Source organism: Histomonas meleagridis, assembly GCF_020186115.1.
Source record: "Histomonas meleagridis strain 2922-C6/04-10x chromosome Unknown contig_20, whole genome shotgun sequence".
Taxonomy (NCBI): Eukaryota; Parabasalia; order Tritrichomonadida; family Dientamoebidae; genus Histomonas; species Histomonas meleagridis.
In genome coordinates this window covers 2,605,336-2,632,737 of record NW_027150805.1, presented here as the reverse complement: position 1 = coordinate 2,632,737, position 27,402 = coordinate 2,605,336, and the positions used below count along the sequence as shown (strand labels likewise).

The following is a 27,402-nucleotide window of genomic DNA, read 5'->3' as shown; positions in this document are numbered from 1 at the left end:
ATGGCAACTTCAGCGGCGGAAAGTGTCTTAACTATCATATTTAAAGAGTTACAAGGTCACCTCTCAAGTCTCATTGGCGACTTCTCACAAAGGACAAATGAATTAGCAAAAGATCCTAAAGCTCTTAGTTCATACTATTCTACATTTCCACATTCAGAAAACATGTATGCCAAATGTGTTGATGATTTTGTAAACGTTGGCAAAGGTTCTCCACTTGTAGCCATTTCTGTACTCAATTCTTTACTTCCCACGCAATCTAATAATAGTCTTTATATTTCCATTACATCAACTACACCGTGTTATACTGATGGTAGAAGCGATTTATATGATCTTATAATATATCTCTTTTTTGCAGATTGTGTTTCACAAATCTTAACAGTAATACCATTTGAATCTATGCCAACCAATCTTATAGATATAGCATATCAAATGATAAAACCATTTTCTAATCCCAACCAACATCCACTTCGTCTCCAAATAGTCAAACAATTTTCAGTCATATTAAGTCTATTATCACGTAGTAACTTATCGACTATCATATCCAATTTCACTGACAAATATCCCACTTCTGATCACGGCCTCTTCTTTACCCTTCATCGATTTGTTTGCTTTAACATATCTCAAGAAGTTACACTTGATAAAATTGGCGGTTTTCTTATCAATTTTGCCGATAGCTTCCAAAAGATCAAGAAAGATTCCAAACTTGAAAGTCTTTGTGCTCAAGCATTATGTTCGCTTATCTCACAACTCACGTCTGAAGATTGTAAAGCCTTATCCACCCCACTTGAAAGTATATATAAAGTTGCAACCAAGAAATGTTATAAAGAGAAACATCATCATCATTTAGCATTATGTGCCACATTAATTCAACGTGACAAAGGACTTAATCGGAAATATTTTGATTCATTTTTACATGAATTATTAAAGAAGTCCACAAAATATTTAAGTCGTACATTACAATGTTTTTTAATTTTAATTCGTGGACATTCATATTCTAGATCTACATCATTTTGGGAATGGGGTAATTTTAATGGTTATGGACATCCCGGAATTGAAGCTACACATATTTATTTACCTGAACAAGATCAAAATGAAGAAGGATCATTTACACAATTATTCTTTAAATATTTTGTACCACAACCAATCGAACAATATCCAATTATCGTTGGTGATATATTATTAAATTTTGCTGCAAGAGATTTCAAATATTTTATTCAATCAACAGTACCAAAACTTATTCAAGAAATGAAAGAATTCCGTGCCGTATTACCTTTACAAGCATGTTTAGAAAAGATTATCGATCCGAATAAAAACTTCGAAGAATGGGTCCAATTAAATGTTAGAAATCAACATGCAAATATTAGAGAATGTTTTTCAATGTTATTTATGGGTATTAAACAAATTATTTTCGACGCAGAAGAAAAAGTCGCATCTAAAAACTTAGCAAAAGAAGCGTTTTGTTTCGATTTAACTGATTCAAGAGAAATTCCGAAATTTGTTTTACCAATAGAATTTAAACAACAAAGTTATAATTATCGGAAACGGATGTTAATTAATAAGATTACTGTAGGTAATGTATTAAAAGATTGGAATTTCCCAAATAATACATTTAATGAACAAATTAAAATTAATACAACGAAAATTAAAAATGTATCAGATAATGAAATGAAACATTTAAAGTTACTTGGGTTTTTCCCTAGAATTATTAATTCAAGTGACATGAAGAATAAAACTATGTGTCCAAGATTACTTGATAGGATATTATCATCATCGAAATCAATTGCAATCTTTTCTATTAATGTATTAAATCAAATCTTTGCATCAAATGATGATATTCGATTATTAATTTATATGAATATATATGAGAAATTAACTAAAACTACAAATCCAATTCATACTTATATGTTATTACAATTACTTGTTAAACTTTTAGAACTTTCTTTAACGCCTAAAGCTGAAAAGAAAGAATTAGAAAAATTTATATTTGATTCACAAATTTTAGTTTTAGATTTATTAGCAAATCAATATTCAGAAATTAGAGACTTAGCAATTATATTAATTGAACGATTAACACTTTTAAGTTCATTATTAAATATTGATATAGATTTTTATCAACAATTCGATACTAAAGCACCCGTAATATCAGCAGCAGTTCGATATAAAGTTGCGGCTTCACTTAATGATACAAGTATTAATAAAGTTAAAATACCAGAGTCATTTGTAACATTAAGAGAAGCAGCAGTATCACCATATAATGATTTATTTAATTATTTCTTAGTAGAAATATCAATTTTGTTTTCTAATCAAGTATCAAATAATATATTAATAATGACATTAAATCTATTTTTAACTAAATATTTCAAAGATATTACATCAATTGATACATGTTTACAATTACGATCATATTTCTTAATAGTTTCACATTTGTTTAGAATATCAGAAACAAAATATTTACTTAGTACACCATTATCTAATCAATTATGTTACTTTTATAATATGCCAATCCTTAATAAAGTTGATGATGATGTTAAAGAAACATTAAATAATTATTTAGAGAAATATTCAAATGTATTAAATACTTATTTATCATTATTATCATTTGATAATAAAGATACAAAACAACTTGAAAAGTTATCAAGTTATTTAACAGTAATACAAAATATGAATGCTTCAACTATATCAATATTTTTACCTAATTTAATTAAATGGTGTGAAGAAAAAGTTAAATTAAAGCCATTAATTTATATCCCAATAATTATAGAAATATTTTATAATATCTCTAAAAATATTGATTTAGAAATTGGATTAATTGCTTATCCAAATATTAAATCAGGATTTAAACATTTCTTTGATATTTGTGAAAATTATTTTCTAGAACAAAAAATGAATTCATATAATAATCATTCGAAATCTTCTTTAGATTCTAATGATAATGTCCTTGAACAAAAGAATTTAATAAATCCACAAACAGATATAATATTTAAGAATCAAAACTTAATTATCCATTATTGTTATACATTTAGTAATTTCTGTAATGGGTTTTTATATTTACGACCTGATAATTCATGTGGTGCATTACGTTCTACAATAGTTAATGCGAATATACCAAATGATTGGACAATAGAACAACGTCAAAACACTTTAATGTTCTTTATTAATTGGCATGGATTAAGTATTAAATCAATTTCAGAAGCTACAGCAGCAGCTATTACAAGTTTAATTAAAATCAGTCCAATATTTACTGATAATTTCCCACGAAATGATCAAATTACACAAGTTTTAATTTCTTGTGAATCACTTAATTATTATGTCTTAAATGATTGTATATTATTACATCCGAATTTATTTGAACATGACTTAAATGAAGCATTAAAAATTAATAATGAAAACTCACGTTATTATTTCAATGGAATTTGTTATATATTTTATTCCGAACCTGATAATTCATTAATTAAAAAATTCGGATGTAATGAAAATGTATCAGAATCAACTTTATCAACATTATCTACACTTGCACATATTAAAACTTTACCATCACAATTTGGTACAATTAAAAACACATTTAATTTACATTCATATACTAATTCACCAAATCAAAATCCATTTACTAAAATGGACTTAAAAGTTAATGAATTTTTATTTAGATTTTCACCTAAATTAATCACTTGTTCATTTTTATATTTATTACATAATGATTTTAAATTACGTTGTACATCATTTAAGTTATTACAAAGAATTATACCAATTTTATGTACAATGATTTATTCTACAACAGAAGATAAAGAAAACTCAGCAAAGAAAACAGCTGAATTTATGAAGAAATTACATAAATTCGAACCAACATTTTATTCTTCATATGTAAATATATCATATGAAAGTGTCTCCAAAATGTGTCAATTAATAGTTAAATATATACCTTATTTAAGTGATCATTTATTATCCGAATTTATATCTTTAGTTGGTACATCAAATAAATTGTTTTTACAATATGCAAAATATTTTATACCATTCCAAAGATTCACTGAATTTAATAATAAAAAACATTGGCCTCAACGATTTATATATTTCACACCTTACACATTCTTTAATAAATTATTAACAGTAAAACATGTAATTAAATGTAATGATACTGATCAATATTTAGATTTATGGGTAAGTTTATCAGAAGGAGAAAAGAATTATGAATTTATAATTAATAATTTAATTAATTCGAATCAATATGATATAAATAATGTCAAAGTAATTTTAGCACATTTATGTAAAATTAATCCAGAAAAAACTATTTCGAAATTAACTAATTCATTACAATTTTCACAATATTTCTATAGAACTTATCAAAACAAATTTAATGATAAAGAAGTTCCTACACCAAAACCTATTAGTGAATCATTTATAATATTACAAACTTTAACTGAATTAATACAAAATTATTATGATTATGTAATTAAATATTTACCTTTCATCTTAACGTATTCTTTGATATTTTATGATTATTCAAGACAAGCTCAATCTATTATATCTGAGTTACTTCTAGTTCTATTTGCTACTATTCCAGATTGTCCAAGTTCTTTATCAACTGTATTTATGCCGCCCGCTTCTTTAATATGGAGTAATGACTTGCAGCCGTTAACCGATAAACGACAAGACTTTACATCAACTGAAATTTCACTACAACCGTTTGAGAAACAATCCGTATCGGTCGTATCGTTTGTCAGACAATTTTCTCGATTTTATAAGAACGTTAATACAGAAATAATTCAAGAATGGGGTAAAGAATTAATTAGATGGATTTGTGGTTGTGGAGATTTATTATATGCATCTAGAGCAGCATTTATCTTTTCAGAAATTATGGAACCATTTGATAAGAATGTTTTAAAGTCATTAATTAATTCATTTGTCTTTATAAACTTATTAAATGATGATAAAAACAATAGCAATTTAATTAATTTCTATACAATTGCATTGTTTAGAATATTTTCATCAGCATTTGATAATTATGGGAAAATTAAAACATATGAAAAATTATTTGAAGCGATTTTTATGATTTCGAAAACATTTTTATCATGTCCAGAAGAAAATGAAATTTGTCAAGCAGCAATTACTAATGTCACCAAGTTCATGAATTATGTTCCATGTGGGTCATCAGATATGATTCGATTACTTTCCATTATTTCTCAACTTTTTAGTAGTTTAAATCCACAGAACACATTATATGCAATTATCTTAGCTATGTTCAAATGCACGGCAACAAAAGAAAACTCAAAAGTAGCACAAATTGCATTTATAATATTTCTACCAACAATTTATATAGCGATTTGTGCTATACATAATATTCCTCCTTATTCTACAGATGTACTTGACTCAGATATAATTAGTATATTCCAAGTTTTAAGATTAATTTCAACGACTTCATTTAGTTCATTAGAAATGTTGGCTTACTTATGCGATATATCTCAATTACCAGGTAACTTTTCGCCTGAATCATTTATATTACGAATTTCGACTTTAATCCAACAAAACTTTGCCAAGGAGAACGTTAAGAAAGCAATTTCAATACTAACCGAAACCGCCGTCAATTCAAATAATTTGACATACTTAGATGCAATATTTGATGTGTTAACAAGCATTTTGGAAATTTCCGATGAGCCTCAACTCGAAAGTGGAAGTTTCTCGACTATTGCTAGTATTGCAGCACAAAGAATGTCGAAACAAGCAGAACAATATCTTCAAGTGTTTTTGGTGAAATTACCACAAACTGAAGCACCTAAAAAGATATCTAAAAAGTCGAAATTATCATCGAAAGATATAATACAAAAATTAAAGGATATCACATCAGCGCCAATACTCCCTGATGGAGAAACAGAATTAAAAGAACCAATTTTACCAATTCCACTTATTAACACACTTTGGAATAAAGAAGAAGTAATGAAAATTAGAAACAAATTACAAAATGTGAAAGTTCAGCCATTCACTAAAAATAATGAAGAAATTCAAAACATAGAGAAATATACCATTGATAAAATGTCGGCTGTTAATGAAATCACAATTCCAACTGACGCAAATGATTACATTGCGTTTGAAACATATATGCACTAAATAAAGGATTTAATAGAAGTTTTGTTTTTATACAAAGTTATGATAATTAATCTTTGTAAATTCGTCCGAATGAGCAAAAGTTTACATTTAATGGTATACGAAAATTTTATAAAAGTCCATTTCTTTGTATGCATAAAAATCGTCTGCAAACGGGTCCTCAAAGCTTTTAAGTGCCAACTCAGCATAATTATTGTTGTTATCATCATAAGTCGCATAAGTATCCCCATCCCATTGTGATCTCTGACCTTTATTTGAATTTTTATTACTTGGATAGATATTTAAAACATTAATACGTGTACCAGATTTATACGTGCTTATTTGTTTCCATGAACCGTACTCGCCATTGTCAGTATTATAATAACTTTGTTGGAAAACTTTGTAATATATTTCTTGATTTTCAATTTTTGACCAACTTAAATATGTGCCACCTTTGCCAGATCCATATGACGCATTAACTTGGGCAATCAAGTTTACGGTTTGATTTGCTGGACAACAAACAAATATTAAGGATATGAAAAAGATTCCTTGGGGTTACAGTTAAAGAATGTATGACACTGGCCATTTTTTTTCGAAGAAAGTGATGTGTTTACTTGATGTAAAACAAGCAAATATTCTGAATATTCAGAAAATTTGAGACCATTCATGAAATGTACATTTACAACGAACATTTTCACATAAAAGTGATGTTTTTTTAACGTACACATCCGACCATTGATTAAGGTTGTACTCCAAACGGTCGTCACAGAAAAAATATTGTTTCGTTAATAAATCAATACATATTTATATTTTTAATATGTGAACCAAAAAAATATTTATAATTATTAATGCTCTTTGTTAAATACTATGTTATTTTAATTTTAGTTTTTTTATGATGGATAATCAATTTCACTCTAAATTAAAAAGTTGGAAAAGTTTTGTAATCTTCTACCGTTTTAGTAAGATCTTTGTCCAAGATGAAAAACACTATATTATACCTTATTATTATTATAATAAACATACTGTAATAAGTATAAAATAAACAAACAGATTTTTTTATTAAAAAATTCTCACTCTGATCCATCGGCGAGTGATTCCAAAACAGCTGTAAGTTGTGCATCCAAAGTGTATGAAGAAATGCTTTTTAGCACCGTTACATTTCTCTGTTTTAATTGAGACAATTTTTGCATTTGGAGTCCAATCAGATCAAATAACTTCTTTTTAGTTTCTATCAAATTCTGTAGCTCAAACTTCTTCTCTTCTATTTGATTCTGATATTGTGTGTCAAGTTCTGAAAGTTCATTTGTTCGTTTCTCAATTTGAGCTTGAAGCTTGAGTACATTTGATTGCTTTTTGGTAAGCTGTGAAGTTAATCTTTCTACTTCTTTATCCTTTATTGTTTCTCCTTGTCCTATTTCTGTTTTTAATATATGTAGTTTGCTTTGATATTGAGAATATTCATTTAATAATGTTTGAAGTGTCTCTTTAAGTTTATTATTTGCTTTCTCTTTTGCTTGTAATCTTTTACGTTCTTCTATGATGGATGAATTAATTTCCCTTATCTTATATTCAAGCTCTGTGTTTTGTAATTTTTCTTTTTCTAATTTTTCATATAAATCGGTTAATTCCGCTCTCCCACCCTCTATTTGTGCAGAAATAATTTTTATTCTTTTGTCTGGGGAAATTTGCTGTAATTCGTCATCAGAGAGCTCAATTGGTTGAAACATTTTCAAATGTACGTTTTTATTATTTTATTTCGATACGACTTTTTGAATTAGTGATTCAAAGAAATTGGATCGTTATTATTTTTTAGATGATTTTGCTATATACCAACAAAATCTAATCTATTGACAATCATTTATATTTCAAACAAACGACATTCAAGCCATTTTAAAATCATCTACGATTTAATCAGTAATATGAGAGATCAAAATTGCAAATTTTCTTTTCATATAAATTCGATATCAGATGAAAGATTGGAAACAAAATTTTCATTATAAATAACATAAATTACATAAAAAAAATAACTTATTACAACTCAAAAACACTTCATGAAAAAAAAAAATAAAACGTTTGTTTACGGTTAATAACGGTTTGATGATAAATGTCAAAACCGTTGTTCACTGTTCAATGGCGATGGTTCTAAATGTTGTTCCAACGAGAATGGAACTTCAAAACTTGAAGTCCAAGTGCAGCGCAGCTGTCCGTGGTCACGATCTTTTAAAGAAGAAGAGTGATGCTTTAACACTCAAGTTCAGATCACTTCTTCGTGATATTCGTGATACAAAATTACAGGTCGGTGAGCTTGCAAAGGAAGCTCTCTTTGCTTACACGGAAGTTAAGTTTGTTGCAAGTGACATTAGCCCTACTGTTATTCAAAGTGTTACCAACATGCCACAAATGCTCTTTATGACAATTGATAACATTGCAGGTGTTAGAGTTCCAAACTTCCAAAGGGTGAACACTGGCAATGATGTAAATACATTGGTTGGTTTATCACGAGGTGGTCAACAAATCCAAAAAGCTCGCGAAGCATTTTCTAAGTTACTTGATGCCCTTATCAAACTCTCAATGCTTCAAACATCATTTGGTGTGATTGATGAAGTATTAAAGATTACAAATCGTAGAGTTAATGCAATGGAATATGTTATTATCCCAAGATACCAAAACACTATAGCTTTTGTTACCGATGGCCTTGAAGAAGAAGAGCGTGAATCGTTTTATCGTTTGAAGAAAGTTCAACAGAAGAGAAAAGAAATGGCAGAAAAGGAAGAAGAGCAACGTTTGGCAAGATTTGCAAAGGACAACCAACCACAAGAAACAAAGGAAGTCGATTTATTGGATGAATCTACAGACGACTCAGATCTTCTGTTTTAAAAATTAATAAAAAACATTTTATCATATTTAACTTTTGGATAATAGATAATGAATTTTTTAAATTTTGATAGAGATCAACGCACAGTAAATTTTACTTGATATAAATCGAAATAGCGTTTTTTTTTTGGCTCATTATTCTTCATGAAAGCCATCATATTGGAGAAGGGACGTTTTGGTAAAATTAATTCTGAATTTTTTTTGTCTAATATAAAATTTTACCTAATGTCATTAAATATATATAGTAAAAAATTCATTGTCCAAAAAAAACATCTAAAAATCAAGGTTTCCAACAAACTGGAAATAACTTTCTTGAATTTGATAAGCAATTTAATATAGTTATCTTTATACTTTAGGCATGTGTCTCTCTTGAGTTTCTAAAGTAAAGTTTATAATTAAAAACTTTTTGAACACATTTATAAACAAACAAGTTTTCATTTTGATGAAAAAACAAAAAAAGAAGAATTCGTGGGAAACCTATCAATTAATCAATAGAACTATTTACGACTTAAACGAAGGAAATATTTCTCAATCAGTACAAACAATATTTGATATATTTGATGATAATTATTCATATTCTTTTAATTTGGTTATAAGTCATATAACATATTCATCATTTGTAGCACAAATAGTTAATTCTAATATAATATTCGATTTTCTTAATAAACTTGAAAAAATGTTAAATAATGAAAACAAGCATAAAAAAATATTTGATGTTTTAATGCATTTTCTTGTCAACAAGACTACAGGCGATAGTGAATATCTCATTAATGAAATTCTTAAGAATGAATTTTCTAAACCAAAATTTTTCGTTTCATTAACTCCTTATTTTGCACATTACGATGAAAAGAATTATTTAAACAATTCGATATATAACCAAGATGATGACAAACAGTTTAATTATTTTTTCGAAAATTATGAAGAACTTTCAAAGAATGGATGGGAACTCCATAAGCAACTAATTGAAGAAGGAGTCAATCCAAATGAAATTGCGAAAATAATTCGAAATGATGAAATCGAAAAACTTCAAGAAATATCATCACAAACAAAATTTGATTTTAATCAGTTTGTTGAACCATCACTTTATGAAAGATGTTCATTTATAAATCAAGAAAATGTTACATTAATTGATTATGCAGCATTTTTTGGATCAGTAAAATGTTTTAAATATTTATTTGTGAATGGAGCAAATGTAGAAAACACAGGTAAATATGCAGTTGCAGGTGGAAATGAAGAAATTATTCATTTATGTGAACAAAATCATTCATCATTTGAAGGTGCATATAAAACAGCAATTAAGTTTCATCGAAATGATATCTTTAAATATCTTTATGATAATAAAATTGAAGATATCAACAATTTAGAAGAATTAGGAAAGAAATGTGTTTTATGTGATAATTTGGATATATTTTTGATTTTACTCAAGGGAGGAATGAAAATTAATAATGATATTATTAATGAATTAGCAAGAGTTGGAAATATATTCCTTATAAAACATTTTCTTAGAGAAAATGAAATTCCAAAGGATATTTTGGTTTTTTCATCAGCATCAGGAAATTTTGAACTTGTGAAATATATTTTAAAAAAAGATAGAATTGATATTAATGCAAAAGATATTTATTTGTTTTATTTAAAATTTATTTTAATAATTTTATGTTTCAAAATATTATTTGGAAATTATTTAGAATATTTAAAACGGCATTAATTTGTGCAGCTGAAAATGGTCATACAGAAATAGTTAAATTACTTCTTGAACAAGAAGGAATTGATATTAATGCTAAAGATATTTATTTGTTTTATTTATAATTTATTTTAATATTTTGAAAATTCAAAATAATATTTGGAAATTATTTAAATTATTTTGGGCACCACTTCTATGGGCAATTTTGTATATTCGAAATGAAATAGTTAAATTACTTCTTGAACAAAAAGGAATTGATATTAATGCTAAAAATATTTATTTGTTTTATTTGATGTTTATCTTAATAATTTGATATTTCAAAATAATATTTGGAAATTATTTAAATTATTTGAAACAGCACTTATGTTAGCATCTGAAAATAGTCATACAGAAATAGTTAAATTACTTCTTGAACAAAAAGGAATTGATATTAATGCTAAAGATATTTATTTGTTTTATTTCATATTTATTTTAATAATTTGGGATTTCAAAATAATATTTGGAAATTATTTTAAATATTTAAAACAGCGCTTATATGGGCATCTTTTAATGGTCATACAGAAATAGTTAAATTACTTCTTGAACAAGAAGGAATTGATATTAATGCTAAAGATATTTATTTGTTTTATTTCATATTTATTTTAATAATTTGGGATTTCAAAATAATATTTGGAAATTATTTAAATTATTTATAACAGCACTTATATTTGCATCTAAAAATGGTCATACAGAAATAGTTAAATTACTTCTTGAACAAGAAGGAATTGATATTAATGCTAAAAATATTTATTTGTTTTATTTAGAATTTATTTTAATAATTTGATATTTCAAAATAATACTTGGAAATTATTTAAATTATTTATAACAGCACTTATGTTTTCATCTTATAATGGTCATACAGAAATAGTTAAATTACTTCTTGAACAAGAAGGAATTGATATTAATGCTAAAAATATTTATTTGTTTTATTTGATGTTTATTTTAATAATTTGATATTTCAAAATAATATTTGGAAATTATTTATAATATTTTGGACAGCACTTATGTTTTCATCTTATAATGGTCATACAGAAATAGTCAGATTACTTCTTCAGCAAAAAGGAATCGATATTAATACGGAAGATATTTATATGTTATATTTTGTATTTATTTTAATAATTTGATATTTCAAAATAATATTTGGAAATTATTTAAATTGTTTAGAACAGCAACAACATGTGCATTTGCAAAAGGCCACACAGAAATTGGTAAATTACTTCTTGAACAAAAAGAAAATAAATATATCCTTATATACTCAAAATAATGATAACAGTTAAAAAAACAAACTCAATAACATTCATATTAATTTTTTAGTATACTTGAATTATAGGTAAAATAAATAGCATCCCATTGCGACGAACCGGGGACTTAATATTAATATGTAAGAACAAATATTTGTTCTATGAACCTGTTAAACTTAAAATTAAATAAAAAATTTAATATTAAATTTATTTAAACATGATAGAGAATAAAAAAGGAGTGAAAACAACAGTAAATGTTGCGATTAACGTTGTTATAGGAGCACTTTTGTAAAACGATTTCCATTTATCAATTAAGTCAGCAAAAATTGGTTTATTTGTTTCTATATTTATATTTTCTTTTTCTTTTTTCAGGTAAAAATTTTCGATTTTGATTTCTTCTTTCTCATCAATTTCTTTTGGTTCTTCTTTCTTTATGAATTTTTCATTGTACTGTTTGACAGCATTTTCATCACTGGAAATTATTATATCTGAAATGCCAACCGTTCCATCAATTGTCCATAAATCGAATCCAACCCCTGTGAAGTTTGCAAAATTATGAGGTGACAAATCTTCATAGAAATTTGGGTTGGGAATTCTTCGTGGAATCCATTTTCCTTTATATTGAGGATTTCGATATCTTGGTGGTTCCCAAGGACCTACAAATTTTGGGTTAATAATTAATGGCGGTTCGTATGGACCACATCCTGGTACATTTTCACATTTTGGATTTGGAATAAGTTCTGGTTCCCATTTTCCAAAAATAGATTCATCCCAATCTTTAGGTTGTTTGGAATCTTGATTAGGAATTAATTTAGACTCGGCTAGTAACCATCCTTTTGGAGGATCAAGTTTTTCTGGATCAGGTATAAATTCGGGTTGTGTTTCATCCCAATCGGACGGTTTTTTAACGGTCTCGTCGATAACGTATTCATCATCAACCCAATCGATGGGTTTAGTGTCTGTTGGATCATCTATTTCACGAGGAGGGTTAACTGGTGGATAAAAGTCCTTTAAAAGAGATCCAAATCTAAGAGGAGACCCATCAACAAAAATTATAAATTTATTGTTTGGACGAATAATGAGTGTATACGTGAGCTCTTTGTTAGTCATATTAGATTGAGGAGGATCTATCATGTGCTTCTCTTCAAATTGATTCGTGATTTGATTTTTATGCTTGAAAATAAAATGAATGAGATTTTTTTCGCCACATTGATCAGGTCCAAACATAATTACATAATTCGTTTCATTTGAAACCTGATTAGGTTCATACATACTTGGGCCAAAAAGTTTAATATAAGCCCCGCTACAGTTTGGTATTGATGTAGAATGAACTTTATATTGGATTACTAATGTTTGATCGACAAAAGAAATTGGATTTGAAAATAAGGCCGAAATTCCATGAAAAGCATTCCTAGTTGATGCATAAATATAACTATTATTTTGAATTTTTCCACGTTTCCATTTTCCAGTATAATTTTTCATTTTAGAAACAATCCAATATTTTTCCCAATCATCATTTTCAAATTTTTCATGTACAATAAATCTATTGTGACTGGGTTTTATTGGGATACAAAAACTTTGGTGAAGGAAAAAGAAAAGAAGCAAAATATTTATCGACCGTTTAAATAATGTAGTTACTTTTTCTTATGATTAAATAATATTCAGTAATCATCAAAATAATTTTGTAATAAATAATATTTATTTATACCATTTTTCATTCCAGTTAAAGTATTGCATTTTAGATAGAACTAATTTTAAAAAAATACTTATTTGTAAATTTTTTTAGAAGGCTTCTTCTCTGATATTTTCATTACTTGCTGAGATTTTGAATAGGTTTGTTAGGAATAGTTTCTAAAAGGGAGAAATCAGATGGCTCAAAAAACAAACGAAAAAAAGTTAATTATTACAAGTGCAGCAGAAATTCTTTCCAAGATATCACAACATCCAATAACTCACGTAAACATATCACCATTTGAGATGACTCCATATGACGGTTATATGATTTTTCTTGATGCTGTTAGAAAAAGATTTACCAGAGAGGAAATTTTAAAGCTTGTGCCAAATGCTGATCCAGATTCTTCCATAGAACAGATATTAACTCCATCATTTGTATGTTCACTTGCATATCGTAGGCTCAACAAGATATTAATGGGAAACAACCCAACACCAAATTCTGTTCCAAATCAATAAAATAATAAAGAAAATATTTTTTTTAATCTTTGTTTTTTTTGAGGCACCCTTAATCGTCACTTTTCTCCCAAAAATATGACCCACATTTTTAAAGCAGTATTTGATGAACATTTAGAAAAGTTATGGCCTATTATTGATCAAACTGTATCCAAGAAGATGAATGAAATCAATTCCGGGAAACAATTAAAAATAATTGATATATTTAATTCAAACAAATTTCCTCGTTCAATTCCATTCTATAATCGCATGATATCTACTTTGGCAGAACTTGAGAGTGATAACTTTAATATTATATTACCAGATCTTACAAAATCAATTCAAGATATTTTAGGGAATAAGCATAACAAATTATTCGAAGTATTTTATTCCTCAATGGAAGATTCTGGGTATAGCTGGCCGGTAAAGTTTATCGATACTTTTCAATTATTGCTTCTAACTGATTTGCTTAGTCATATTCTCTCGAAACAAAAAAAGATAGATCGTAATGCGTCTAAACTTCTTATTGAAACCGGGCTTGAAATATGTGGTTATTCCAAGGATGAAGTTGATTTAGCTATATTAATTTTAAATCAATATTCTATGATTTTTTCCATTATTTCACGAATTTCACCCACTCTAATATACGAACATATTATGAACAAGTACATTATTAAGAAAACGGATAAATTTTTTGTATTAATGCGATATGTCAGATTAGATTTACCTGATTCAGGTGCCACAGGATTAATAGAAATGATGAAAGGCCGACTTGAATATGCCGTTAAGCACAAACTTTTATCATCCATTACATTTATCTCATTATCGACATTTTTATTATCATATCAAGGAAGTGACACCAGTATATTAAATTATTTTTTCCAAACTGCTTTAGAAAAATGTGATGAATTTCCAGGTGCCATTGATTTAGTTACCAAGTTATTACCCAAAATGAATTGGGATTCTGAAAGTGTCAATAAATTTTATGAAGAAAAAGTATATCCACTTACAAACACAGAAGAAGGAATGATTACAGCAGTACGTGCATTTATCTCATTAATATTTTGGGATAAGATTAACATTGAATATCTTTATTTAGGTATTAAAGAACGTTCTAATGTATTTACATTTCTTGATAGCACGAATAAGAAAATTGATCAAAGTACTGAAAATTCATATACGTCTAAGTTTATCAAATATTATATTAATTCTAAATATTATAATAAATGTCCAACATTAATTCGAGATGTATTAATTTTATTAGCTGCACTTGACTTTAATACATTTTTAAAAGTGATTGTACCGAAATATAAAAAGTTTGAGTTAGAAAGTGATCCATTTTTAGTATTTTTAAGTACTATTCCGATAATAAATGATAAATTCATCAATAAAAAATTAGCTAATAAAGAAGAAATATCACAATTTAATGCCGAAATTAGTAAAATAATGAATAAAAGACTTCAAATTGTATTAAAGTCATCGAAGACTTATGGAATATCGAAAGAATTACTTGAGAAATATATAAAACAAGTCGATACATCAAGTCATATAGTAGAAAATGTTTGTACTCATTGGGGAATTAATTTTGGTGAATCATATCAAGATTCGCATTTCTTAATGAACACATTAACAAATAAGTCATCGATTAACTCACAAAACTCATCAATACGTATTGTACAAATTATTCCATTCATATTAAAATGTGAACAATTTAGAATCACTGAATGGATCGAAAGTTTAATATTATTTTCTTCTAATCCAAATCCTGAAATATCGAAACCTTCATATCAAATATGTCAAACATTATTACAAGATCCTGAGAAAAGATCATTAATAATAAATGTTTTAGTAAATAAAATTAATTCTGAACAACCAATTGAAGTTATATTCATTTGTTTATCTTTATTATCATATGGCGTTAAACAAATTGAACCAGGAATACCACAAAATGAAGAAGACATTAAATATAAAATCGAATTTTGCGCATTTTTAGGTTTATCTTCTTCTCATCCAATCATTCGAATAATTGCTTATAAACTTTTATTTAAGCTAAATAAAATATTACAAAATAAAGGATTTTATTCTCAAATCGAAGATCATATTAATGCTATATCATCAAACTCGAAACAAAATATGCTTTTAGAAGAATTCTCTAAAAGACCAAATCATCCTGAACATAAAGAAGATGATTTAGAATTTAATGATGCTATGTGTTCACGTTATCCTGAGCCGTGGCTATTTTTCCTTGCTGAAATCGGAAAGATTTTAATTTTTTCAAATTATTATCCAATTTTATTCCATTTACAAAAAATTTCGAAAACTTTTACATTAAATAATAATAAACCAAATCATTTTGATTTAGGTATTTTAATTTTATTGTTTTCGACTTGTACCAAACAAGAATTTATTGATAAAAGTCTTTATGATCATCCAGAAAGTGAAATACATATTATAACTGATAATTATTTAGAGCCATTTTTCTCACAAATCGAATTAAATTGTTTTGAGTATAAACAACAATTATTATTTATAGCTATGCGACATTCTAATTATACTATTATACCTTATGTAATTGAACAATTAACAAAATTTAATGATTTGAAGATATTACCTTCACTTTATTTAATGTTATGTACCATTAAAGGTAATACTAAATTATTAAATGCTGTTTCGAATAACGTTTGTATTATATTAATATCATTAATCCAAAAATTTAATGATTATGGATTATATAATCCTAATTTTGATGATAATTCTTATTCACATAAAAAAATTGAAATCGATTCTACATTAGAGAAATATATATTAAACTTCTTTAGTTGTTTATTAATTTTACTTGATATAGATAACATCGAAAACATTTGTAATAAAGGTATAATGTCAAGTTTCTTTATATTAGCAGTTGGTTTATGTTTTGGTAATAGTCAATTTAATGAACAAAAAGAAAAGATACAAAAGATTCAAGAATATGCATCTTGTGCACTTGTATCGATTTTAGAAACTGGACCAATTTTAGAGAAGTTCTTTCATAATAAGTTATTACATAAGATTAAAAAATGTGAATTACATGGTTATCATGCAATGGTACCATTATTATTACGTAATGCTGAATTATGTTTTTCGGAATTCATCAAAAAAAGTTTCGCAAGTAAACATTCGGATTTATTTTTAAATGCAATATATCGATTATTAAAGAATAAAGAAGAATTTGGTGCATTATTATTAAAACATGCCGGTGATTTATTTCTTTTAAGTCAATTTCGTATTAAAACTGGATCAATAATCGCGCAAAAGTTCTTAAAGAAATATATACCATTTTATGCTAATAAAATAGGTTATACTGATATTCAACTTGAGAATGAATTAAAGAAAGGTGTTAAAATAGAAATAATTCCTTTTATTCATTTCCATCGAGTTGCAGAAGATGTAGTTAAATCATGTTTATCATTAATGAAATCTAAGTTTAAAGTCTCATTAAAAGTATTAATTGACGTATTAATCCCTTGGGTTCGATTATTTAGATTATTACGTAATCCTGGAATGTGTGTACCAACTGTTAATACTTTTGGTAAACGATTATTACCATCGGAGTTCTTAAATGATCTTTTAGAAATAACTAAGAACACAAGTCCACATGAATTCCAACGCGTTGCAGGAATATGGGCTTGTTTATTAGAGACGGAAGATCATAAACAATTAATACCGACGTATATATTAGAATGTGCTAATAATGACATTAAAAGGCGTTTATTCGGATATTTATTTGAGAAGTTTCCTGAAGAAATTGGGAAATTCTTAGTGAAACAATGTAAATTCTCATATTATGCTTATATTACATATCAATGTAAATCAGATTTCGAAAATGAATTTTGGATTACACCTGTTTTATCTAAAATCATTAAAACAGAAACACAATATTTCGAAGATCGTTTACCATTAATTGCACAATTTTCTTTATTATTTCATTCTAATCAAACACAATATTTATTAAAATCGTTATGTCAAACTTTATCTATACCTTATAATCGTAGAACTTTAAGTATTTCTTCAATAAGACAAATTGTAGGAAGATTACAAAATGTATTTCAACAACGATATAATAATGATAAAGAGAAATTAAAGAAAAACATGTTACGATGGATAATGGAATCAATGCGATGGAGTATTGGCTGTAAGAACTTACGTATAGCTTATACGTCATTAATTATCTTAAATACATTAGATGAAAACAATTATTTAGAAGATGAAAATATTATTATTGATTTATTACATGGGTTATGTGAAAGTTGTGCATATTTCTTAAATAATATTAATGTTAATGATAATGAAAAAGAAAAAAGTTCGACTTATGATTTCATTAATGAAACATTTACTGTATTTAACAAACATTTTGATAATAATGAAGAATTTTGTTTAAATTATATTAAAACTTATTTACCATTTGTTATTACCGTCGATGCATATTTTAGTGAAATTCTTCCTTTATATTTGAAATGCTTAAAATCAGATAAAGTACGTGAAGAATCTCTTCAATGTATATTACATGTATTACGCCCAAGTTTTAATGAACTTGAATCTGATTCTAAAACACGTAAAACATTTTATGAATGCTTAAAAATGCGTGATGTTGAACCATGGAAAATTGATTTATTATTTGTTAACGCTGCTTTACAAAAGAACATTGATGTTAATGAATTAATTAATACAGCTAAAACAGAACAATTAAATCGCGCTTTTAATCATTATGCTTTAATGATGGAAACAGCTTCTGTTGATTTAAAGCGACGAATATTTGAGAATTCTTCATTAATACTTCAACGCATTGAGAACGAAGTACAAAAAAATAAAAACAAGAAAATTAATAAAAACAAAAATAATAAGAAAAATCGTTTGATACAACCAACGTCATTAACAGAAACATCGATTATAGCAACACAACAAAACATTAAACTCGATGAAAATAATAACGAAATATCGACTTCTCATGAACAATTAATTGACCCTGACAATGAACTTAATAAACAATCTCTTTTAACAATATTTCAAGAAGCAATTAAAATGCTTCCTGAAATGGATGAAGCTCTTGTCTTCATCCAAAACATTTCCCGTTTCGACCCATTGATCTCGACATTACCGGTGATCGATGATAAAAGTTGGCCAATTGCTGCCAAGTCAGTAATTAATGAGCTCGACAAACTTGGAACAAAAGGTAATAATGTCGTGGTGTTAACTGATTGCGTTGACTTAAATTCAACATCGAATTTATTAAACCCAAACAGTGAGCCGAAAATTTTGCCATTCACGTCGTTCCATGATATATTGTCCAATATGATGGGAGGTAAAGGTAACCATCAAATTAGATCAATGGGAAGTTGGTTCGACCGAATTTCGAGAAAGTTCTTCACGTTAATAGTCGAAATTCAGACAAAATTGTCCGAAAGAATCGAACAAACACAAATGTTGGCAAAAGGGAATTATCAGCCTTTGCCATTAAACTTGGTGCTAATTAATGATAATAATAAAATTAAAAAGGTGAAGCCGAGAGTGGATATATTATGCTCAAATGAAGAGTTCTTAAAAATGTTGCCGGATAAGAATTTGTCGAAATTCGATGAGCAAAGAGATTAAAAATATAAATATATTTAATAAAAATTTAATGTACTTAAATATATAAATGGTTCATAACTGATGTTTAATTGTTATTATTGTAATTAAACTAAAATACAGTTAAAGAAAATAAAAATGTTTGCTTGATTTTGGTTTTTTGATAAATCATAATTTAAAATTCAGCATTTACATGAAATTTGATTGATTAAAATGGGAGATTTCCTAAAACAGTTTCATCAAAATGATTACTTTTAATTATAAATCATTGCTTTTTCGTATAGAAATTAAAACAAGAAAAATAATATTATTAGTTAAACTTTTATATAACTAAATGATTTAAATCCATCTATATTTTGTAATATATACATTAAATTTGTTTTTATCAATTTCAACTTTTCGATGTTTCCGAATTTAATGTTGAATTGAAATTTCGTGTTGGTATACAAATTCTTCAAATTAAAAATGTAATAATTCATTCCAATCATAATAAGAATGATTATAATACAGTGCCATCTGTGAATAAATACAATCTTGAAATCATCAATTCAAAAAAGAGAACCAATAAAAATGGGAAAATTTTGTTTTTGATTATTTCATTTTTATCATTGTTTCTTTTGTTTTTTAATAGACAAACATTGATTTCAATCAAAAACAAAACAAAAATTTTTAGTAAACTTTGAAACAAAATATAAAATAAACACGAAAAAATATTAACTATTATAAAGGATTGTAAATTGATATAATAAAATACCCTATTAAAACATAAAAGAGTTTAAAAAGGATATATTCGAATTTATTTTTGATAATAACGAAAAATCATTTTATTTGATGTGACCATGCTTTGGATCAAACAAAAAGAATGAAATATAATCAATCAAGAAATAAAGAACAATCACTCATCACGAAATATTCTTTGAGAGAATTAGGCAAATTATCTAACAGACAAAAGAGTATGTTTCTGAATATTGTATGAAAAAATTACTTTGATATCCGGAAATTTAATAAAATAAAAAAAATTACAATTTACCTCAGTGTTTAACAAAAATTATTGATAAAACCACATTGTTTAATCAGTTGTGTATAATTATCTGGCGTGTTGTTCAAAAATTCAGTAAATCTCATAACTTTGGTTAATCGTTCTATGAGTTTGTTCAATAACTTATTTAACCTGTCTCACTGCGAGTTGTTAACACACTTGTTTGTTGACGAGAATATTATCTTGAAACTGAGAATATTTGAACATGTTAAGTCAATTTTTTTTTTTTTTTTTTAAAAATACATAAATGTTCCTTGATTAAGTACATTGAGCGTAGACAAACAATCAGATTAGGGTACAAATGAATTAATTATACGAAAAATAAATTGTCAATTTTTTTTGACACAATTTTTTTCTGTCATGTTCTACCAAACAAGAATATGAAGAATGAAGAAAAATTGGAAATGATTAATGATAAAATATTAATAATTCATCCCCAAATGACAGGTGGGGATAACTCATATATTGGTCCAGCAAAATTACGCGAAGTAATAACATATTTATTTCATTGTAGCAAACGTCCTAAATGGTTATATATCTCAGAACCCTCACTTATCAGTAAAATTCAGGTTGTCTTTTTTGAAGGTCTAGATCAATCTCTTTATGAAAAATACCAAGATCTTCTTCCAGAATTTGTTTCTATATCACGCGATGGTTTTCCAGTATCCGTTGTAGCACATTCAAAAGCAGGTCAATTTACACCAGGTATTTCTACTATGCTTGGGATTCATCCCAAGAAAAAACTATCAACAAAATTTAATTCTTATGAAGAAATGATTCTTACACCACTTCAGCTCTATGACAATGGCTTACCAATTCGAGACCCACCAGAAGTCACAACTAAACTTCGGTGCCAATTTTTCAATACAAATCCGTTAACATTAGAAGAACTTTCCGAGTTTGAAGAACTTCCAGAATCAGTTGGCAATGCTCTTCCCATCATTTCTATTGATTGTGAAATGATTGAAACCAATCTTGGTGAAGAATGTTGTCGACTATCAGTTGTTGATGACACTGGTAAAGTAGTTACTGACTTATTTCTAAAGCCGCTTGGCGATATTATTGATCTTCGTACCGAAGTTTCAGGTATTACCACAGATCGCATATCGGATGCTGAATTCACATCATTCGAATGCGTCAAAGTTTTATCACAATATGCTTCCAAACAAACCATAATATGCGGGCATTCATTAGAAAATGATTTCCGTGCCATGCATTTAATCCATTTACGAGTTATTGACACATCTGTGATCTATAACAAAGATGCAGCATATCCATATAAGCCATCGCTATCACGACTTTATCAGAAGTATATTAAGAAACAACTTCGACAAGAAAATTGTTCACATGATAGTATCGATGATGCACGCGCTGCAATGGAATTAATAAAATATGCAATGACTGATAACATACATAAGGTACAACCTAAGCCACAAGTTCCTGATTTGTTTGCAAAGATTAAATCGAAAGTTGTCGAAATCGGTATATTTGCTCCTAATGATGTCGTCGATTATGACGGATTACAGAATAACATTAAATGCGTTTTGGATGATGATCCGCAAATGTTATTAAATAAAGTTGTCGAAATTAACAATGATAACCCTTCGCCTGTTTCGTTTGTGTTCTTTAATGGGTTATGTAAATGTGAACCAATTGAAGAAGAAGAAAAGAAACATTGCGATTTATATAATTCATATTTGAAGGTGCTAAAAGAGAATTTGTCCGATGAACAAATTATGTTAGTGTATACTGGTAACGGAAGTAAAAGAAGATTAAGCGTAGACTTTAAAAATCTAGACCCGAAATTCCATAGCCCGGGAAAAGACCCAAACAGAAAGGAAGAATTTGAAAAATGCAAAAGAGCTTTGTCTTGGATTTATTATGATAAATAAATAGAATTTTTAACTTTTTTTTTAAATGAATATGAAGTTTCAGATTAAATTTCATTTCTTATGAGTGAATAAAATTACTTTAGTTTTAATGTAAAAAAATTTTTCTTTCATATACATAATCTTCTTATTTAATTTTGGATAAAATGTAAGCAATTTGAATTATCATCAAAATTCTCTCAAAGAAATAACAAGTGTACGTATGATAAGATTAAAACATAGAGATAATTATATATTTTTGTTTTTTATCTTTTGACTCGCATTGAAAAGATAATTGGATTTCAATTGAAAATCCGTTGGACATTGAATGGGATTGTGAATATCGGTTTTTTGGGGCAGCCCAAGGTGCAGAAATGAAAACAAGAGGTGCAGTCAACAGAGAAAATTTAATTCAGAAACAAAATGAAGAGCCTCATGGCAATAATGTAAGAAGAATTAAATTTACGTATAATTCTGAAAAGCCAGAGGAATCGTTAGATTTAAATTCCCAATTAAAAGAAAATTTTCAAATAAAGCGAATAATATTCACAAACGAAAAACAAGCAAATACAGAAGATACCTTTTTTATGAAAAATTTATCAACAATGGATCAAGCAGATTTTGTAAAATGTGTGAAAACAACAAAAAAGATGCATGATTCTCCTGCCTTCTCTATTGTTAGAAGTATAGAGGAACCTCTTGGTAAAATTTATCACACAGTTTTTCCTACATCATTAATGATCGAAGATGTTATGTCACATCTTGAAAAAGGGGAATATTCTACTATAGAAGAATGGGAATCAGACGTAAATATGATTTGGAAAAGCGCAATAACAAAATATAACAAAAATGATCGACTCGAAACAATGTACCATACCATGGCTCTTGACTTAAAAGAAAAATTTTACAAATACTTTTACAAGTTGCAAATGTCACCAGAGGCATATTGGATTTATCGAATGCAAAAATTACTCGAAAAGTGTGAAAAACTACAAATTGAATCAAGAAGTATGAGATAAACAAAAACAATGTGTTTTATATAAAACTGGTTTTAGATAAGTTTAATGGTATTAAATTTTTAATAAAAATTTTGTTAATCTGATTCATCATCAGAATCTAAAATTTCATCATATAAATATAAAAATTTTCCATTTGGATTAATTGGTGATGGAGACATTGATTTCTTAAATATGAAAACACTTGTATCTCCTGTTTCAACACTAACTGTGATGTTTTTTTCTAGTTTCCATGGAAGTATCTCCTGGTTTTCAAGAACACTGATTCTTTCTCTAGTTTTACCGAATGTGATTTCAATGAATATACCACCTGGTTCGAGCACTCTTGCGATTTCTGTCATCATTTTCGTTACTGGAACTTCATAATGTCTACAACATAAAAGTGCATCTAAAGTTCCTTTATCTATAACACATGAAAAAACGCCATCTCTAAATTGTAGATAACATGCATCCATTGGTAAGTAGCATCCGCCAAACTTTTTTTGCATTTTATTGATACAAGTATGTGAAATATCTGTCGAAATTATTGGCGTAATTCCTGCCTTCTCCATTTTAAATGACATATCTGAGTTACCACATCCAACAATTAACACTGGTGCGTTGATTCCTAAAGATGCTAAGTTTTCTTCAAAAAATTCTTCCCAATCAAAATACCAATCAAAAACGCCATCATCTTTTTCATATCTTGAGTCCCAATATTCTGCGCTTGAATAATCTCTAAACATAAAAATAAAAAATCGATGAAACGTTCGTTTGCAAAAAGTTTTTTTGAATGAAAAACGTTACACAAAAACCGTTTATTTACTCTATTTTCTATTTTACAAAAAAATCAATTTGTAGTTGAAGCATCAAGTAATTGATCAGTCCGGAAACGATATTGACTTTTAGTCTTTGGGAATCTACAACGAAACAAGACCGAAGAAGTATTGTCATTAATTGATTTGCTATGGATTGAACTTGATATAGAATTCTCTGATCGAAATATAGCTTCTGACCTACTCCTTAGCTTCGCAGTATTTCCAGAAAGAGGCAAACCCATTTCATGAGTTCTTACCTTTGAAGATTGAGGTTTTGGAATAATCAACTTTGCAGGCGATGACAATCTTCTCTCTTTTGGAACATACTGTCTTAGAGACTTTATGTCACTCAAGCTCTCAATGCTTGGTCTCTTCATGAAGTTCTTCTTTATTGTTGATTCAATAATAATTTTTATATCTTCATTAATGTTGTTTGGAATCTGAAAGGCGAACTTACCATCTGTAATGGATTTCACCATTGACATAGCATTGTTTGTTGGCCATGGAAAACTTTTGAATTTCATGAACGCCATAAGAACTCCAAGTGCCCAAACATCAGAATGTGGTCCTGTGAGATCTATTTTGCTGAAGTATTCCGGGGCTAAGAACGACAATTGCATAGGGTCTAGAGTTTCAAACGCCCATGATATATTTGGAGATGGTTTGTATAGATCTGTTATCAGAATTTCCTTTTGAGGTGTCAAGAAGATGTTGTTTGGCTTGATTGTGTTTGGTATGATCTTTTTCTTATGCAAAATTTGATAACATTTTACTAAAAGCTTCCAGATGTAAAGAATTTTTTCATCATCGAAAGTCTCCTCAGAGCATATTACTTTTGTAAGAGATTTGAATGGCAAGTATGGTCTGATTAAAAAGAAGCAATTGTTCGTTTCAATTACATCAGTGTATGTAACAATGAAAGATAGGTTTGCTTCCTTTACCTTCTTAATTTCATCACGAAAGCTGTTGATTTTCTCTTCATTGCCTATAAATTCTTTTGGAAATGATTTGCAAATCATTGGTTGAGTTTTAGTTTTATCTTGAAGAACATAAGTTGGTCCATAGAAACCATTGTGGATTTCTTGAATGATTTGGTATTTTGTGCCAAATAGAACAGATGTATCCATTATGCAATTCTGGAATATGTCTGGTCATTCCACACAATGTTGAGAACATATCGGTTTTATATAATAATTTAACAAGAGTATTCAAAAACTTGTGTTCTATGTTCAAATAATTGTGTATTGTGCATTCAAAAAACTGAATTGAGGAAATTATCCTTTTGCCATTGAATTCAGGTGATAAAAAAATAACGGATAATATATATTATCAAAATATAACTTTTTGAAGCAAAACAACAAAATTGAACGTCATCGTATTCAAATTATTTATACAATTCAGTGAATTAAAATTTCGAGCATTCAAACTTAAGGAATTGAACTTTTTCGTTTTTAATTGAGCTAACGAAAATCATTTTCTTTGACATTAACTCGGAAGCACGCCGTCTTTGGTTTCAGAGATTGTTTTAGGTAGGCTTATTTCTATTTTGTTAACATTTAGGCTTCTAAAATAAAATTAAAATTTGCATCATCCTAAAAAATTTTCACGTTAGAAATGGAATGTCTCTGGCGTTACTTAAAAGATTTGATTACGTAGTGATTTTATTGATATAATTGAATCTACGGATAAAGAATACTTTGGCATTATCAAGAAGAAAATATTTTTGAATTTGTTCATTCTCATACTTTATAAAAAATGCATGTGCAATAATGTATCAACTTCTAAACGCTTTGTGATCTGGACGCAGATATGGATATAGATATTGATTCAGATATTGATGTAGATTCCGATGATCTTAAATTAAGGGGTGATTCGTTTTAATGCTATGCATCGAATTTATTAAAAAGACCAATATTTAAAATATTTCATAAAACGTTTATCATTTCACTCTAAGTTGATCAAATTTTCTTTATGTAATGGGGTTGACTGTTGATTGTGTTGTCTTGAAGGTAAGCAAAGGCAAAGAGCAGCTTCAAGGTTTGCGCTGTTCTTGCTGAGAATCAAACGTTTATCAAAAGTGACAAAGTCTGGAATGTTGGATTCTTTAGCTGCATTGAAGCAACGAACGAAGGCCCAAACTGCTGCTGCACGAAGAACACTTGTTCAAAATAATGGAAATGATAAATATGTAAGCGTAGAAGAACTTCATAGGCAAGAGATCGAAAGACAAATTGAAGCAGAGGCAGAAAGCAAGCGTAGAGAAAAAATGGAACGCATTCGTAAAGCTTCCGAAATTCTTCCTACTGATTCTAACGAAACTATTGCACGTGATACTAATGAAAGTCAACTCGATTCTTTTTCACGAATTATCAGCGAGTTTAGGAGACAAATTGATAACTCCCCTGATCTCAGAGTTATGCTTGCAGATCCTGAAGTTACTGAAGAGCAACCAAATGATCATCCAACTGTCAAATTCTTCAAAGGTGTCATTGATGAATGGCGAATTCGTCTTTTCTCACTCCCGGATGAAGAGCTTGCTTCACGTAAGCAGGAATTAGTCATTATGTGGCATTGCTTTTTCTCATTACAACCATTATTTGATGGACTCAATAAGCACGATTTAGGTCGTGACATCTCCGTTGAGACCACAGAGATTGCCAACCATCTCAGAAAGCTTGATTTCAATGCTGCCAAAACTCATTACAACAATCTCGCCATCGGCAATAACATTTGGCCGATTGGTATCACACAGTACAGTATCCACTGGAAGTTCTCATTGGATTTAATGGACAGTGAGCGCGTTTTGCACTTGTTTAACTCTGAGCCAGCGCGAAATGCAATCATTTCCATCAAAAGGCTGATGAGCAAATATGAAGAATTCCATGAAAAGAAAAACGCGTTATAATGTTTACTTTGTTGTGTTATGTTTTCTTGAGTAAAATATTAATTGTTAATATCTTATTTCAATATTTTACTTTGGTAATTATTTTCAAAATGTTATTATT

At 27.9% G+C, this 27,402-nt stretch overlaps 8 protein-coding genes across 8 annotated transcripts; 5 read left to right on the top strand and 3 right to left on the bottom strand.

Annotated features, from left to right (window-relative positions):
- Nucleotides 1-2,303, top strand: GO595_003329 (uncharacterized protein; the record flags this gene model as incomplete). The annotated part of the gene is made up of 2 exons (XM_067916338.1): nt 1-1,454; nt 2,282-2,303. 2 exons carry the CDS (start codon nt 1-3, stop codon nt 2,301-2,303), a joined length of 1,476 nt encoding a protein of 491 aa, XP_067777130.1.
- Nucleotides 2,304-5,040: 2,737 nt separating this feature from the next.
- GO595_003328 (uncharacterized protein) lies at nt 5,041-6,096 on the top strand (the record flags this gene model as incomplete). The annotated part of the gene is made up of 1 exon (XM_067916337.1): nt 5,041-6,096. One exon carries the CDS (start codon nt 5,041-5,043, stop codon nt 6,094-6,096), a length of 1,056 nt encoding a protein of 351 aa, XP_067777129.1.
- A 2,112-nt stretch (nt 6,097-8,208) lies between these two features.
- On the top strand, nt 8,209-8,949 carry GO595_003327 (V-type proton ATPase subunit D; the record flags this gene model as incomplete). The annotated part of the gene is made up of 1 exon (XM_067916336.1): nt 8,209-8,949. The coding sequence occupies one exon, from the start codon at nt 8,209-8,211 to the stop codon at nt 8,947-8,949; it is 741 nt and encodes a 246-aa protein (XP_067777128.1).
- A 3,165-nt stretch (nt 8,950-12,114) lies between these two features.
- GO595_003326 (Calreticulin family protein) lies at nt 12,115-13,017 on the bottom strand (the record flags this gene model as incomplete). Its single annotated transcript, XM_067916335.1, has 1 exon — nt 12,115-13,017. One exon carries the CDS (start codon nt 13,015-13,017, stop codon nt 12,115-12,117), a length of 903 nt encoding a protein of 300 aa, XP_067777127.1.
- An 8,139-nt stretch (nt 13,018-21,156) lies between these two features.
- GO595_003325 (exonuclease family protein) lies at nt 21,157-22,608 on the top strand (the record flags this gene model as incomplete). The annotated part of the gene is made up of 1 exon (XM_067916333.1): nt 21,157-22,608. One exon carries the CDS (start codon nt 21,157-21,159, stop codon nt 22,606-22,608), a length of 1,452 nt encoding a protein of 483 aa, XP_067777126.1.
- Nucleotides 22,609-23,677: 1,069 nt separating this feature from the next.
- On the bottom strand, nt 23,678-24,325 carry GO595_003324 (Phosphoethanolamine N-methyltransferase-related protein; the record flags this gene model as incomplete). The annotated part of the gene is made up of 1 exon (XM_067916332.1): nt 23,678-24,325. The coding sequence occupies one exon, from the start codon at nt 24,323-24,325 to the stop codon at nt 23,678-23,680; it is 648 nt and encodes a 215-aa protein (XP_067777125.1).
- Nucleotides 24,326-24,429: 104 nt separating this feature from the next.
- Nucleotides 24,430-25,524, bottom strand: GO595_003323 (CAMK family protein kinase; the record flags this gene model as incomplete). The annotated part of the gene is made up of 1 exon (XM_067916331.1): nt 24,430-25,524. The coding sequence occupies one exon, from the start codon at nt 25,522-25,524 to the stop codon at nt 24,430-24,432; it is 1,095 nt and encodes a 364-aa protein (XP_067777124.1).
- Nucleotides 25,525-26,489: 965 nt separating this feature from the next.
- Nucleotides 26,490-27,302, top strand: GO595_003322 (pre-mRNA-splicing factor 18-like; the record flags this gene model as incomplete). The annotated part of the gene is made up of 1 exon (XM_067916330.1): nt 26,490-27,302. The coding sequence occupies one exon, from the start codon at nt 26,490-26,492 to the stop codon at nt 27,300-27,302; it is 813 nt and encodes a 270-aa protein (XP_067777123.1).
- Between the last annotated feature and the right edge of the window lie 100 nt (nt 27,303-27,402).